At 43.1% G+C, this 14,184-nt stretch overlaps 2 protein-coding genes across 3 annotated transcripts in view; one reads left to right on the forward strand and one right to left on the reverse strand.

Moving 5' to 3' along the window:
* On the reverse strand, positions 1-9,028 carry LOC110537578 (transducin beta-like protein 2). 2 transcript variants are annotated; one of them, XM_090192458.1, is made up of 7 exons: positions 8,936-9,028; positions 6,350-6,468; positions 5,913-6,097; positions 1,296-1,447; positions 1,000-1,126; positions 721-873; positions 1-608 (listed from the first exon to the last, which is right to left on the reverse strand). In XM_090192458.1, the coding sequence occupies exons 4-7, from the start codon at positions 1,396-1,398 to the stop codon at positions 149-151; spliced, it is 843 nt and encodes a 280-aa protein (XP_090048584.1). In that variant the 5' UTR covers positions 1,399-1,447; positions 5,913-6,097; positions 6,350-6,468; positions 8,936-9,028; the 3' UTR covers positions 1-148. The 2 variants fall into 2 exon arrangements, with proteins under 2 accessions (XP_090048584.1, XP_021479402.1); XM_021623727.3 differs by lacking the exon at positions 8,936-9,028 and adding an exon at positions 8,126-8,534.
* The window catches only part of nsun5 (NOP2/Sun RNA methyltransferase 5), an 8,674-nt gene continuing 2,743 nt past the window's right edge, over positions 8,254-14,184 (forward strand). Inside the window, exons 1-8 of the mRNA XM_021623726.3 lie at positions 8,254-8,743; positions 8,944-9,063; positions 9,365-9,536; positions 11,227-11,335; positions 11,435-11,570; positions 11,736-11,851; positions 12,597-12,775; positions 12,978-13,188. Coding sequence (XP_021479401.3) covers positions 8,651-8,743; positions 8,944-9,063; positions 9,365-9,536; positions 11,227-11,335; positions 11,435-11,570; positions 11,736-11,851; positions 12,597-12,775; positions 12,978-13,188 — 1,136 coding nt within the window. The 5' untranslated portion in view covers positions 8,254-8,650. The remainder of the gene's footprint in view (positions 8,744-8,943; positions 9,064-9,364; positions 9,537-11,226; positions 11,336-11,434; positions 11,571-11,735; positions 11,852-12,596; positions 12,776-12,977; positions 13,189-14,184) is intronic.

The raw sequence follows: 14,184 nt of genomic DNA on the forward strand, positions 1-14,184 counted from the left end.
TTTCTGTAGAAACACATGATTTATTAAAACCAGCATGTAAATGCCACATCCCTGACAGGAGTCGAATTGCAGGCCCTTCTGTGAAGAGGCAGTGTGAGAAAGATAGAAAGAGGGATCTACACAGCCAGCCCGGGGGGTCTTTAGTTCTTTAGTCCTTGGGTGCCGTGAGCACTGTGTCTAGCGTGCTCTGCACCTCCTGTATCTGCTGCTGCAGCCTTTGTTTCATACCCTCGTTCTGGGCGTTCTTTAGCATGGCTTGCATGTCCTGGATGGCTGCACGGTAACCTGGCGCATTGTGGAACACACGTACCGCCCGGTCCCCGCTGCACACCAGGTAGCGGCTGTTGATGTCAAACCTCAGCTCGGTGATCTCCTCGCTGTGGACTCCGTGGAACTCCTCCTCCAGCTGACCAGTGGATGTGCTGTACATGGCCACGCTGCAGCCGTTGGAGATAGCCACCACGCGTGCGTCTGGCGACAGGGCCACCCGGCTGCCTTCCGACGACTGGCAAGGCACCGACTTCAGGAGGTACGGGTCTTGTTGCTTCTTGTACTCCACGTCTGTGTCCCACAGCCGCCAAGTGCCGTCCTTGGAGACGGTGGCCATTCTGGGGGAAATCGGAGACCGTTTCAAATATCAATGGGGAATGTAATCATAATGTCATTCATGGAAATCAACCATGGATGTTTCGATAGGATACCAGGCTATGCATACCTTACCTGCGTGAGTCGTTAGAGAAGGCAAAGGAGTGGACCCCTGCTGAATGGCCCTTCAGGTCGAAGGCGCGGCTCACCTCTTTGAAGTCACCACCCTTCCCAAAGCACACCTCCCATACCTTCACGTCAGGAGTGAAGCCACAGGAAGCCACAAACCTGAAGACAAAATCATCCAAAATGTATTTACCTGAGAGCACAATTACATTAGCTATACCCCCCCCCCCACACACACACACACACACACACACACACACACACACACACACAGGGGACTGTACTGACCTTCCACAGGGTGAAATGGCAGCGTAGGAGTTGGTCATCTGGTTGGTGATGATAGAAGCCAGTACCTCTCCTTTCAGGTCCCAGATGAGGATGTTGGTGTCGGTGGAGGCACTCATGATGAACTTGCCTGGAACACAGACAACAAAAAAGGGAGAGCGATGAGAGTTTAGACAACAACTGGAACAAGGGTCTCTTCCATAACTTATAACATTCATAATTAAAAAAAAATTGCATATCACGCAGTCACATCTTCCTGCCTTTTAATCATTCAGCCTGATTACATTTAGCCATCATACCAGTCTCTGCGATGCCGATATTGATGACATTGGCCTTGTGTTTCTTTGGGAAGTCTTCAGGGGCAGCTTTGAAAGTGAAGCTCCCATCATCCTTCTTGGTCATCTTGAAGATGCGAATGGTATCTCCGTTAGCCAGCCAAGTAATGAAGGCCCTTCATACCAAGACAGAGCAAGTATAGAAAGACAAGAGGTTCTATCCACCTATCTATATATACAGTTGAAGTTGGAAGTTTACATACACTTAGGTTGGAGTCATTAAAACTAGTTTTTCAACCACTCCACAAACTATAGTTTTGGCAAGTCGGTTAGGATATCTACTTTGTGCATGACAAGTAATTTTTCCAACAATTGTTTACTGACAGATTATTTCACTGTATCACAATTCCAGTGGGTCAGAAGTTTACATACATTAAGTTGAGTGCCTTTAAACAGCTTGGAAAATTCCAGAAAATTATGTCATGGCTTTACAAGCTTCTGATAGTCTAATTGACATCATTTGAGTCAATTGGAGGTGTACCAATTGTGGATGTATTTCAAGGCCTACCTTCAAACTCAGTGCCTCTTCGCTTGACATCGTGGGAAAATCAAAAGAAATCAGCCAAGACCTCAGAAAATAAATTGTAGACCTCCACAAGTCTGGTTCATCCTTGGGAGCAATTCACAAACGCCTGATGGTACCACGTTCATCTGTACACACAATAGCACGCGAGTATAAACACCATGGGACCACGCAGCCGTCATACCGCTCAGGAAGGAGACGCGTTCTGTCTCCTAGAGATGAGCGTACTTTGGTGCGAAAAGTGCAAATCAATCCCAGAACAACAGCAAATGACCTTGTGGAGAAACCAGGTACAAAAGTATCTATATCTACAGTAAAACGAGTCCAATATCGACATAATCTGAAAGGCCGCTCAGCAAGGAAGAAGCCACTGCTCCAAAACCGCCATAAAAAAGCCAGACTACGGTTTGCAACTGCACATGGGAACAAAGATCATACTTTCTGGAGAAATGTCCTCTGGTCTGATGAAACAAAAATTGAACTGTTTGGCCATAATGACCATTGTAATGTTTGGAGGAAAAGGGGGGAGGAAAAGGGGGAGGCTTGCAAGCCGAAGAACCCCATCCCAACCGTGAAGCACGGGGGTGACAGCATCATGTTGTGGGGGTGCTTTGCCGCAGGAGGGACTGGTGCACTTCACAAAATAGATATCATCATGAGGCAAGAAAATTATGTGGATATATTGAAGCAACATCTCAAGACATCAGTTAAAGCTTGGTCGCAAATGGGTCTTCCAAATGGACAATGACCCCAAGCATACTTCCAAAGTTGTGGCAAAATGGCTTAAGGACAACAAAGTTAAGGTATAGTAGTGGCCATCAGAACAAGGCAAAACTGAAAAAGCATGTGCAAGAAAAGAGGCCTACAAACCTGACTCAGTTACACCAGCTCTGTCAGGAGGAATGGGCCAAGATTCACCCAACTTATTGTGGGAAGCTTGTGGAAGGCTAACCGAAACATTTGACCCAAGTTAAACAATTTAACTTCTTATGGCTGGGGGGCAGTATTGAGTAGCTTGGATGAATAAGGTGCCCAGAGTAAACTGCCTGCTCCTCAGGCCCAGAAGCTAAGATATGCATATTAGTAGATTTGGATAGAAAAAGTTTCTGAAACTGTTTGAATGATGTCTGTGAGTATAACAGAACTCATATGGCAGGTAAAAACCTGAGAAAAAAATCCAGTGTAAATTTGGTCCAATTGCACTTCCTAAGGCTTCCACTAGATGTCAACAGTCTTTAGAACCTTGTTTCAGGCTTCTACTGTGAGGAGAGAATAAGAGCTAATGGGGTAAGGGGTCTGCCAGAAGGCCATGAGCTCAGTCAGGCGCGCTCCCGTGAGAGGTAGCTGCGTTCCATTGCATTTCTAAACACAAAGGAATTCTCTGGTTGAAACATTATTGAAGATTTATGTTAAAAACATCCTAAAGATTGATTCTATACATTGTTTGACATGTTTCTACGAACTGTAATGGAATTTGACTTTTCGTCTGGCCTGCGCGTCGTGAATTTGGATTTGTGAACTAAAGGCGCGAACAAAAAGGAGGTATTTGGACATAAATTATGGACTTTATCGAACAAAACTGGAGCTGGGATTCCTGGGAGTGCATTCTGATGAAGATCATAAAAAGTAAGTGAAAGTAAGTGAATATTTATAATGCTATTTTATAATGCTATTTCTGACTTCTGTTGACTCCACAACATGGCAGATATCTGTATGGCTTGTTTTGGTCTCTGAGCGCTGTACTCAGATTATAGCATGGTGTGCTTTTTCAGTAAAGCTTATTTGAAATCTGACACAGCGGTTGCATTAAGGAGAAGTTTATCTAAAGTTCCATGCATAACACTTGTATCTTTTATCAATAGTTATTATGAGTATTTCTGTAAATTGATGTGGCTCTCTGCAAAATCACCGGATGTTTTGAAAGCAAAACATTACTGAACGTAACGCGCCAACGTAAACTGAGATTTTAGGATATAAATATTAGAGGTTGACCGATTATGATTTTTCAACGCCGATACAGATTATTGGAGGACCAAAAAAGCCGATACCGATTAATCTGCCAAAGTGTCGGAGAAGTAAAAGTGCAATATGTGCCGTGTAAAAAAGCTAACGTTTGAGTTCCTTGCTCAGAACATGAGAACATATGAAAGTTGGTGGTTCCTTTTAACATGAGACTTCAATATTCCAAGGTAAGAGGTTTTAGGTTGTAGTAAATATAGTATTTATAGGACTATTTGTCTCTATACCATTTGTATTTCATATACCTTTGACTATTGGATGTTCTTATAGGCACTATAGTATTGCCAGTGTAACAGTATAGCTTCCGTCCCCCTCCTCACTCCTACCTGAGCTCGAACCAGGAACACATCGACAACAGCCACACTCGAAGCATTGTTACCCATCGCTCCACAAAATCTGTAGCCCTTGCAGCGCAAGGGGAATAACTACTCCAAATCTAAAAGCGAGTGACGTTTGAAACAGTATTAGCGCACACCCACCTAACTAGCTAGCCATTTCACATTGGTTACACCAGCCATTAGGCTGATAGGCTTGAAGTCATAAACAGCGCTGTGCTTGCGAAGAGCTTCTGGCAAAACGTACGAAAGTGCTGTTTGAATGAATGATTACGGGCCTGCCTGCCTGCTACTGCTCAGTCAGACTGCTCTATCAAATCAGACTTAATTATAACATAACACACAGAAATACGAGCCTTTGGTCATTAATATGATCGAATCCGGAAACTATCATTTTGAAAACAAAACGTTTATTATTTCAGTGAAATACGGAACCGTTCGGTATTTTATCTAACGGGTGGCATCCCTAAGTCTAAATATTCTTGTTACATTGCCCAACCTTCAATGTATGTCATAATTACGTAAAATTCTGGCAAATTAGTTCACAATGAGCCAGGCAGCCCAAACTGTTGCATATACCCTGACTCTGCGTGCAATGAACGCAAGAGAAATGACACAATTTCACCTGGTTAATATTGCCTGCTAAACTGGATTAGTAGTTATAACTAGTGATTATGATTGATTGTTTTTTATAAGATAAGTTTAATGCTAGCTAGCAATTTACCTTGGCTTCTACTGCATTCGTGTTACAGGCAGGCTACTCGTGGAGTGTAATGGTTAGAGCGTTGGACTAGTTAACTGTGCGGTTGCAAGATTGGAACCCCTAAACTGACAAGGTGAAAATCTGTCGTTCTGCCCCTGAACAAGGCAGTTAACCCACAGTTCCTAGGCAGTCATTGGAAATAAGAATGTGTTCTTAACTGACTTGCCTAGTTAAATAAAATGTATAAAAAAAACTATATATATATATTTTTTTTAAAATCGGAAATCGGCGCCCTAAAATACAGATTTCCGATAGTTATGAAAACTTGAAATCGGCCCTAATTAATCGGCCATTCCGATTAATCGGTTGACCTCTGATAAATATGAACTTTATTGAACAAAACATACATGTATTATGTAACGTGAAATCTTATGAGTGTCATCTGATGAAGATCATCAAAGGTTAGTGATTCATTTTATCTCCATTTCTGCTTTTTGTGACTGCTCTCTTTGGCTGGAAAAATGGCTGTGTTTTTCTGTGACTAGGTACTGAGCTAACATAATCAGATGGTGTGCTTTCGTCCTAAAGCCTTTTTGAAATCGGGACACTGTGGTAGGATTAACAATAAGTTTATCTTTAAAATTGTTGTCATATCGATCCCGTTAACGGAATCTCAGCCGTAAGAAGTTAAAGGTAATGCTCCCAAATACTAATTGAGTCCATGTAAACTTCTAAACCACTGAGAATGTGATCAAATAAATAAAAGCTGAAGTAAATCACTCTCTCTACTATTATTCTGACATTTCACATTCGTAAAATAAAGTGGTGATCCTAACTGACCAAATTCCCTGGAATTTTTACTCTGATTAAATGTCAGGAATTGTGAAAAACTGAGTTTAAATGTATATGGCTAAGGTGTATGTAAACTTCCGACTTCAACTGTACCCTTTGTTATGGACAAGAGTGTGTGTGTGTGTGTGTGTACACATGTATAAATATACCTTGAATCAGGGCTGAAACGGACCAGTGTGGCATGGTCCAGCTCTAAGTTGGCCCGCAGACATTTGTGGTCTCTGTCCAGGAATTCCTTGGTGCTCCATATCCTGACAGTGCGGTCGTCAGCACAGGTGGCTAGGTACTTTCCGTTGCTGCTGAAGTCCAGGGACGTCACATTTCCACTGTGACTCTGGGGAGAGAGAGAGAGAGAGAGACACACACACACACACACACACACACGAGTGAGCCAAGCAATGATCAAGCATCCGATAATTCTGCAACGTCGTCACACACCACTGTCATTACATTATGTTCTGTGAGCATTGTTGGATGAGCACTACACAAGACTGTGGCCTGTGAGATGGTTTTTAGAATTGATTAGATAGGCAGAGTATGCCTAAACATGGAAAATATAAAGTTCAGTGTGTAAAGCGTGGCCCACCTTCAAGGATGATGCTAGAAGAGGGTGGCTGAAGGTGTGCTGCTGGGCTTTCTCCTTGCGAGGACGCTGTTGTTGTTTCTGTTTCTTGGCAGTGGGAGCCTTCACTGCATTTCTCTCTGCTGCAGGGGATGAATTGGCATCACATTACACAAGACGTTCAAGCAGACACTTTCTAGTACCTTCCATAGAGGCTAACCAAGATACACTACATGAACAAAAGTCTGTGACACCTGCTCGTTGAACATATTCTAAAATCATGGGCATTAATATGGAGTTGGTCCCCCTTTGATGCTGTAACAGCCTCCACTCTTCTGGGACAGATTCCCACTAGATGTTGGAACATTGCTGCGGGGACTTTCTTCCATTCAGCCACAAGAGCATAAGTGAGGTCGGGCACTGATGTTGGGCGATTAGGCCTGGCTCGCAGTCGATGTTCGAATTCATCCCAAAGGTGTTCGATGGGGTTGAGGTCTGGACTCAAGGCCAGTCAAGTTCTTCCACACCAATCTTGACAAACCATTTCTGTATATACTTCGCTTTGTGCACATGGGCATTGTCATGCTGGTACAGGAAAGGGCCTGCTTATGACGATACAGGAAAGGGCCTTCCCCAAACTGTTGCCACAAAGTTGAAAGCACAGAGTCATCTAGAATGTAATTGTATGCTGTAGTGTTAAGATTTCCCTTCACTGGAACTAAGGGGCATTGTCCAAACCATGAAAAACTGCCCTAGACCACTATTCCCCCTTCACCACACTTTACAGTTGGCACTATGCATTTGGGCAGGTAGCGTTCTCCTGGCATCCGCCAAACCCAGATCCGTCCGTCGGACTGCTAGATGGTTAAGCGTGATTCATCACTCCAGAGAACACGTTTCCACTGCTGAAGAGTCCAATGGTGGCGAGATTTACACCAGTCCAGCCGACGCTTGGCATTGCGCATGATGAACTTATGCTTGTGTGCGGCTGCTCGGCCAGTGAAACCCATTTCACAAAGCTCCCGATCAACAGTTCTCGTGCTGACGTTGCTTCCAGAGGCAGTTTGGCACTTGGTAGTGAGTGTTGTAACCCAGTTCCGTGAGTTTGTGTGGCCTACCACTTCACGGCTAAGCCGTTGTTGCTCCGAGACGTTTCCACTTCACAATAACAGCACTTACAGTTGACTGGGGCAGCTCTAGCAGGGCAGAAATTTGACGAACTGACCTGTTGGAAAGGTGGCATCTTATGACGGTGCCACGTTGAAAAGTCACTGAGCTCTCCAGTAAGGCCATTCTACAGCCAATGTTTGTCTATAGAGATGGCTGTGTGCTCGATTTTATACACCTGTCAGCAACAGATGTGGCTGAAATAGCCAAATCCACTAATTTGAAGGTGTGTCCACATACTTTTGTATATATAGTGTAGGTAGCCTATACCTTGTTTCTCATTATCAAAATGTTCAGGTTGATTTCTCCTCTGGGAACCGTAAGATGTTGATTAATAAAACATGTACAATTCTGTAACAATAATACAATGTTTTAGTCACCATTTCATTCAAACTTTCTTCCATAACTTTTCCTCCAGCAACAAGTTTGTGGTTGGCTACATTTAAACCTTTTGGACCTGGTGCCAATACTTTTAAATGAGTACAGATATTGTTACTATCGTAAAGGGCTGATATTACAGTGTGTGTAAATTGCACCTGTTTAACACATTCACAGCTAGCTAAAGTAATAGAATAGCAATCCATCTCGACAAGAAGACATATAATATGCAAACAAGTTAAGAGAGCAACTTACCAACTGAGTCTTCTTCATTCTGCTCTAGTTGTTTACTTATTTCTCCTTTCTGCTTTCCCACTGCGACGGCGACCAAAATTATTAGCATTCCTATTAATAAGGTCAAGGCAAAAAGAGCTGCAAACTCCATCTTCGCCGAGTTTGTGCCACGTTAGCACTAGCTATTCTAATAACACAGCTAGCACGCTAGCTAGCAAACTCCTTTGACACAAGAGGCTCTTTAGCTACTTGCTGTGGCTGCAGCTTTGTTCAGCTAGCAATATAGTTGTGTTTAAATAGTAACAATATTGCTGTCGTTATTAACTGTATGATAAGGACTAATCGAATTTGCTTTACACATGCATTAAAAAAAATCAGTTACTGAAGTCAGCAGCAGAGAACTTTGAGTCCTAACGTAAACCTTTTTTTCAGCAAGCCGTAAAGTATATTGTCCGCTTGCGGAAACGTGGGTGTCGTATATTCATGTACATAGCTAATGATAATACATTCTCTTTTTAAAAAATACGGTAAATTAGTTGTATAGCAATGGCTTTGTACGCGAAAGCTGCCGAGATTCTCGAGAAAGTGGAGAGGAAGCAGGCTACTGTAAAGACTTTGGTTTACGATAGTAAATTTCAGGTAATTACTAGTTTACTGAGTAGCGTTCGCTATTATTAGCTAGCTAACTTCTTGCGTTGTTAACATTTACCATGTAGCTAACACGTACACATCACATAGGCTATAACTTGCTGGTCATGCCTAGAAGCTAAAAATCCTGTGTGTAAAGAGACTTACAACAGTATTGTGTTAATATTGTTATAATGCTCTCACCTCACCAGAATATCAAGCAGCTTTTTGCCCTGGTGTGTGAGACACAGAAGTTTTCATCCATCCTTCAAGAGATCATTGAGTCCACCAAGCTCCTCAAACAGACCAAGATAAAAATGAATCTGGCCAAGGTAATGTGAAACACATGGATACAATTATCTTCCCCGTCATGCCTTTTTGAACAAACTCCATTCAGTCCCTCCAACAGAGTTCTTCAAGCCTGGTCCTGGGAACCCACAGGTCATAATATGCAGGCATTTGTTTCTGCCCATAACAAACAAACCTGATTAGCTACTGTAATTGAATCAGGTGTGTTAGAACAAAAGCCTGCACACCCTGTGGTTCAGATTCCCAGAACCAGGAATGAAGAACACTGCTCCAACACTTTGGCTGGTAGCTTACCTCTTGTTTGGTCCTGTTCACACTACGCAGGTTCTGGTGTATGACCTGGTCATTGGTAAGGGGCTGAAGTGTGGCGGGGCCTGGAAGGCGCTGATGATGAAACACCGCTCTAGACTGCAGGCTGCCCTAGCCCGCATGAAGATCAAGCAGAAGGTCAGCCGCAACCAGGACCTGCTCTCTTCCAGTCTCCAGCAGCCTGAAGGTTATATTGATTGATCCCTATTACTCCTGTTAGAAAACAAGACATTTGGGCTTCCAAGAGATGAGTGGCATAGGACTGTATCCGCGAGATGTTCAATAGGCTATAGAGCATATGTGCCAATACCAAAGTGGGCACATTCGCTATATACACTCAACATTGTTTGTGACAAAACCATCAGTGCGGTTGAAAATGCGATGGAAACCCATTTAACTTGTATTTGTTTATTCGGTACATGAGAATTTAACCGCATAATTGTTTTTATGTGCACTACGTCATCACACACCGTATTTTACCCTCAAAGTTAATTTGATGGAAACATCTCTGGTGGGAAAATGTACATGTGTTTTTATGCTGATTTTTTTAGATTTGCATCCAAATCAGTCGCCAATTGGATGGAAACCTAGCTTGTAACCAGTACGTTGGATAAAGAATGTCATGACAGACCTGATGGAAACAGCAAATTTGTTGGTAAACTTTCCAAATGTCGACGACAAAATATCCAGACAATAAACACAATTGCATTATATCGATGGCAATTTGAATTCTACACATTTTGCCATGAGGCGGAGAGATGATTTTGCAATTGTACAACACATTTTATGCAATTCTACACATTTTGCCATGGGGCGGAGATAAAAGTTTGTGTATTCTATTATTCTAACTCTCAACAGTAAGCTGAGACCCCGACTGAGTTCATAAAAGGGTGGCTGCCAGCTGCCCATCCCTGATCTAAAATGACATTGGAGGCGGCTTATGGTAGAGAATTGAATATTAAATTCTCTGGCAACAGCTCTGGAGTCAGCATGCCAATTGCACACTCCCTCAAAACTTGAGACATCTGTGGCAATGTGTTGTGACAAAACTGCATATTTTAGAATGGCCTTTTATTGTCCCCAGCACCAGATGCACCTTTGTAATGATCATGCTCTTTAATCAGCTTCTTGATATGCTGGATGGATTCTTGGCAAAGGAGAAATGCTCACTAACAGGGATGTAAACAAATTAGTGCACAAAATATGGGAGAAATAAGTTTTTGTTCGTGTGGAAATGTTTTATTTCACCAACACTTTACATGTTGCGTTTATTTTTGTTCAGTGTAGCTTCAGCGTGCTGGTGTGCAACCATGGCAATATTGTTTTGACTTTGAATAGCTTTGTTAGGGACCATCAATAATTGTGTTTCATGTTGCACACCTTTAGTTCTCATTAAAGGATTTGAATATGAATTTCTACAATTTATAGTTGGAGGTAATACAAATTTGGAGCTATTAGAATTAACATATTGTCCCATGTATATTGTGTATTTTACCGATGGCCCACTAACTAATCCCCATAGGGATTTCCAAAGTCAACCCAAATTTACCACAGGTCATGTGCAGCTACACTCAGAATTTATGATTACTTGTGTGCTGCCAGCTGTGGGCAGTATTGAAACAAACCCAACCTTAATTTACGCTGTGATGCAGTCAACCACAAATCTCACAAAACTCGGTTTTGGATGAGACCGACTTTTTGACCAAAATTATACTTTTTACACTTTGTAGTCAATTTTGACAGTAGAATAAATGTTTTGGGTCATATTGATGCCACACAGGCTGTTTTCTAAACTATATGTTTTTTTTAAAGTGGTAGTTGGTCTTTAAATGTTTCTCTCCTTTTTGTTAAAGAATAGACATTTTCTCCTTCCCCAGGCGATCAGCTCCCAAGGTATGTGCGTGTGAACACGTTAAAGACCACAGTGAAGGACGCCATCGATTACTTCAAGAGAGAGGGCTTCTCCTACTTGGGACAAGCCTACAGGTCAGTCAGGGACGGGCCTTTGATGTTTCTTCCTTCCCTGTTTATTCTATTGACTGAGGTTGACATGAGGTAAATGGAATGTGTGTTTCTGATGTCCAGGCTCGATGACCTGAATCTGAAGGGGAAATCCTTTGTGGGTGACCTGCACCTTTCAGACCTGCTGGTTTTCTCTCCAAAGACAGACTTCCATGACCACAATCTGTACAAGGCTGGCCACATCATTCTACAAGACAAGGTGAGGACTTTCAATGCGTCCGTTCATCACTGATCTGTACATGATTGGATGAGATTACCTTGTCAGATCTATTCTGATAGAAATTAATCCCAGAATAATTTGAAGGTATTCTGAAAGGGCCTATGGACTTGCCCGTGTACTACTGTCTACCTTATATCCCAACAGGCCAGCTGTCTCCCTGCATACCTCCTGAACCCTCCTACAGGCAGCCACGTCCTGGACGCTTGTGCAGCACCGGGGAACAAAACCAGCCACCTCGCTGCCATCATGAAAAACAAAGGGTAAAACTTGATTACTTTTCCCAGACCCAGATTAAGCCTAATCCTGGACTAAATGCCATGTACAAAAATGAAGGACACTTTCTCTTTCCATGACAGAGACTGATCAGGTCAATCCATGTAAAAACTATGATCCCTTTTTGATGTCACTTGTTAAATCCGGAGAGGAAACAGTTTAACAGATTTTTTAGCCAACTGAGACATGGATAGTGTGTGCGCCATTGAGGGTGAATGTGCAAGAAAAAATATGTAAGTGCCTTTGAACAGGGTATGGTGCCAGGCGCACTCCAGTTTGTGTCAAGACTTGCAACACTGCTGGGTTTTTCACGCTTAACAGTTTCCCCATGTGTATCAAGAATGGTCCACCACCCAAAGGACATTCAGCCAACTTGACACAACTGTGGGAAGCATTGGAGTGAACATGGGCCAGCATCCCTGTGAAACGCTTGACACCTTGTAGAGTCCATGCCCCAATGAATTGAGGCGGTTCTGAGGGCAAAAGGGGAGGTGGGTTGCAACTCAATATTTGGAAGGTGTTCTTAATGTTTTGTACACTGTACTTTTTATGGTTCTGGGAAACTATTGTCTAGTAGGAATAGGGTATTAACAAGTTTGTGATGTTAATCCTGAAAAAGAGTAGGTTACAAAAGGATATCAATTTTGATGAAATTTCAAAGCACGTTGTAAAGGTTACTTGCCTCACCTTTTACCTTTGACCCAAACCTCTTTTCTCTGGCCCATGTTGAAGGAGGCTGTTTGCCTTCGACCTGGATGCCAAGCGTCTCTCCACCATGTCCACTCTCCTGCTCCGCGCCGGAGTTACATGTCAGCAGCTGGCCAATCAGGACTTCCTAAAGGTGGACCCGGACGGGCCGCAGTATAAAGATGTGGAGTACATCCTGCTGGACCCGTCGTGCAGCGGATCAGGTAACAACACAACCGGTCTGCCTGGTATCCTCAAAACAAAATATATATGTTTAGATGCTTGTTTATTACTCCAGAAAGATGTACCTCAATGACCCAGAAGGACTCAAGTCAAAGTATCTGTATGACCTCTAAAACAAGTACCTTCTTTGTACTCTCAATGTCATTGTTGATTCAAAATAATATTTGTGTGTTTTTCTCTCAGGGATGGTGTGTCTGCGGGACGAGGCCTCACCCTCCCAAAAGGAGCAGGACAAGCGTCGTCTGCAGGCCCTGGCAGCGTTCCAGCTGCACTGTCTCAACCATGCCTTGCGCTTCCCCCGTCTGCAACGTGTGGTGTACTCCACCTGCTCAATCCATACCGAGGAGAACGAGCAAGTGGTGGCCGCCTGCCTGCTGCAGAACCCAGGTTTCAGGTAGGGAACAGAAATGTATATTAAAGCTGCAAGTAGCTTTGCTGGGTTTCAGCTGTGTGCCCACTGTGCCACCATCAGGACAAATTGCCCTAGGATGAGCTATTTCTGTACTGTTTACCAAATATCAGAACTCAAAATCAAACATAATGCAATACATTTATGTATTTTACCATTTTTTGAAATTGTTGACTACTTTAAAACATATTCCTCTACAGAACCGCTGGACTGATTGGCACCATTTTTGGTATATACATTCGTGGCCAAAAGTTTTGAGAATGACATCAATTTTCAAAGTCTGCTGCCTCAGTTTGTATGATGGCAATTTGCATATACTCCAGAATGTTATGCAGAGTGATCGGATGAATTGCAAAGTCCCTCTTTGCAATGCAAATGAACTGAATCCCCCAAAAACATTTCCACTGCATTTCAGCCCTGCCACAAAAGGACCAGCTGACATCATGTCAGTGATTCTCTCGTTAACACAGGTGTGAGTGTTGACGACGACAAGGCTGGAGATCACTCTGTCATGCTGATTGAGTTCAAATAACAGACTGGAAGCTTCAAAAGGAGGATGGTGTTTGGAATCATTGAACTTCCTCAACCATGGTTACCTACAAGGAAACACGTGTCATCATTGCTTTGCACAAAAAGGGCTTCACAGGCAAGGATATTGCTGCCAGTAAGATTGCACCTAAATCAACCATTTATCGGATCATCAAGAACTCAAGGAGAGCGGTTCAATTGTGAAGAAGGCTTCAGGGAGCCCAAGAAAGTCCAGCAAGCGCCAGGAACGTCTCCTAAAGTTGATTCAGCTGCGGGATCGGGCACCACCAGTACAGAGCTTGCTCAGGAATGGCAGCAGGCAGGTGTGAGTGCATCTGCACGCACAGTGAGGCGAAGACTTTTGGAGGATGGCCTGGTGTCAAGAAGGGCAGCAAATAAACCAATTATCTCCAGGAAAAACATCAGGGACAGAGATTGGACTGCTGAGGACTG

Source organism: Oncorhynchus mykiss, chromosome 12 (genome assembly GCF_057628025.1).
Source record: "Oncorhynchus mykiss isolate SJ-2025 chromosome 12, ASM5762802v1, whole genome shotgun sequence".
Classification (NCBI taxonomy): domain Eukaryota; kingdom Metazoa; phylum Chordata; class Actinopteri; order Salmoniformes; family Salmonidae; genus Oncorhynchus; species Oncorhynchus mykiss.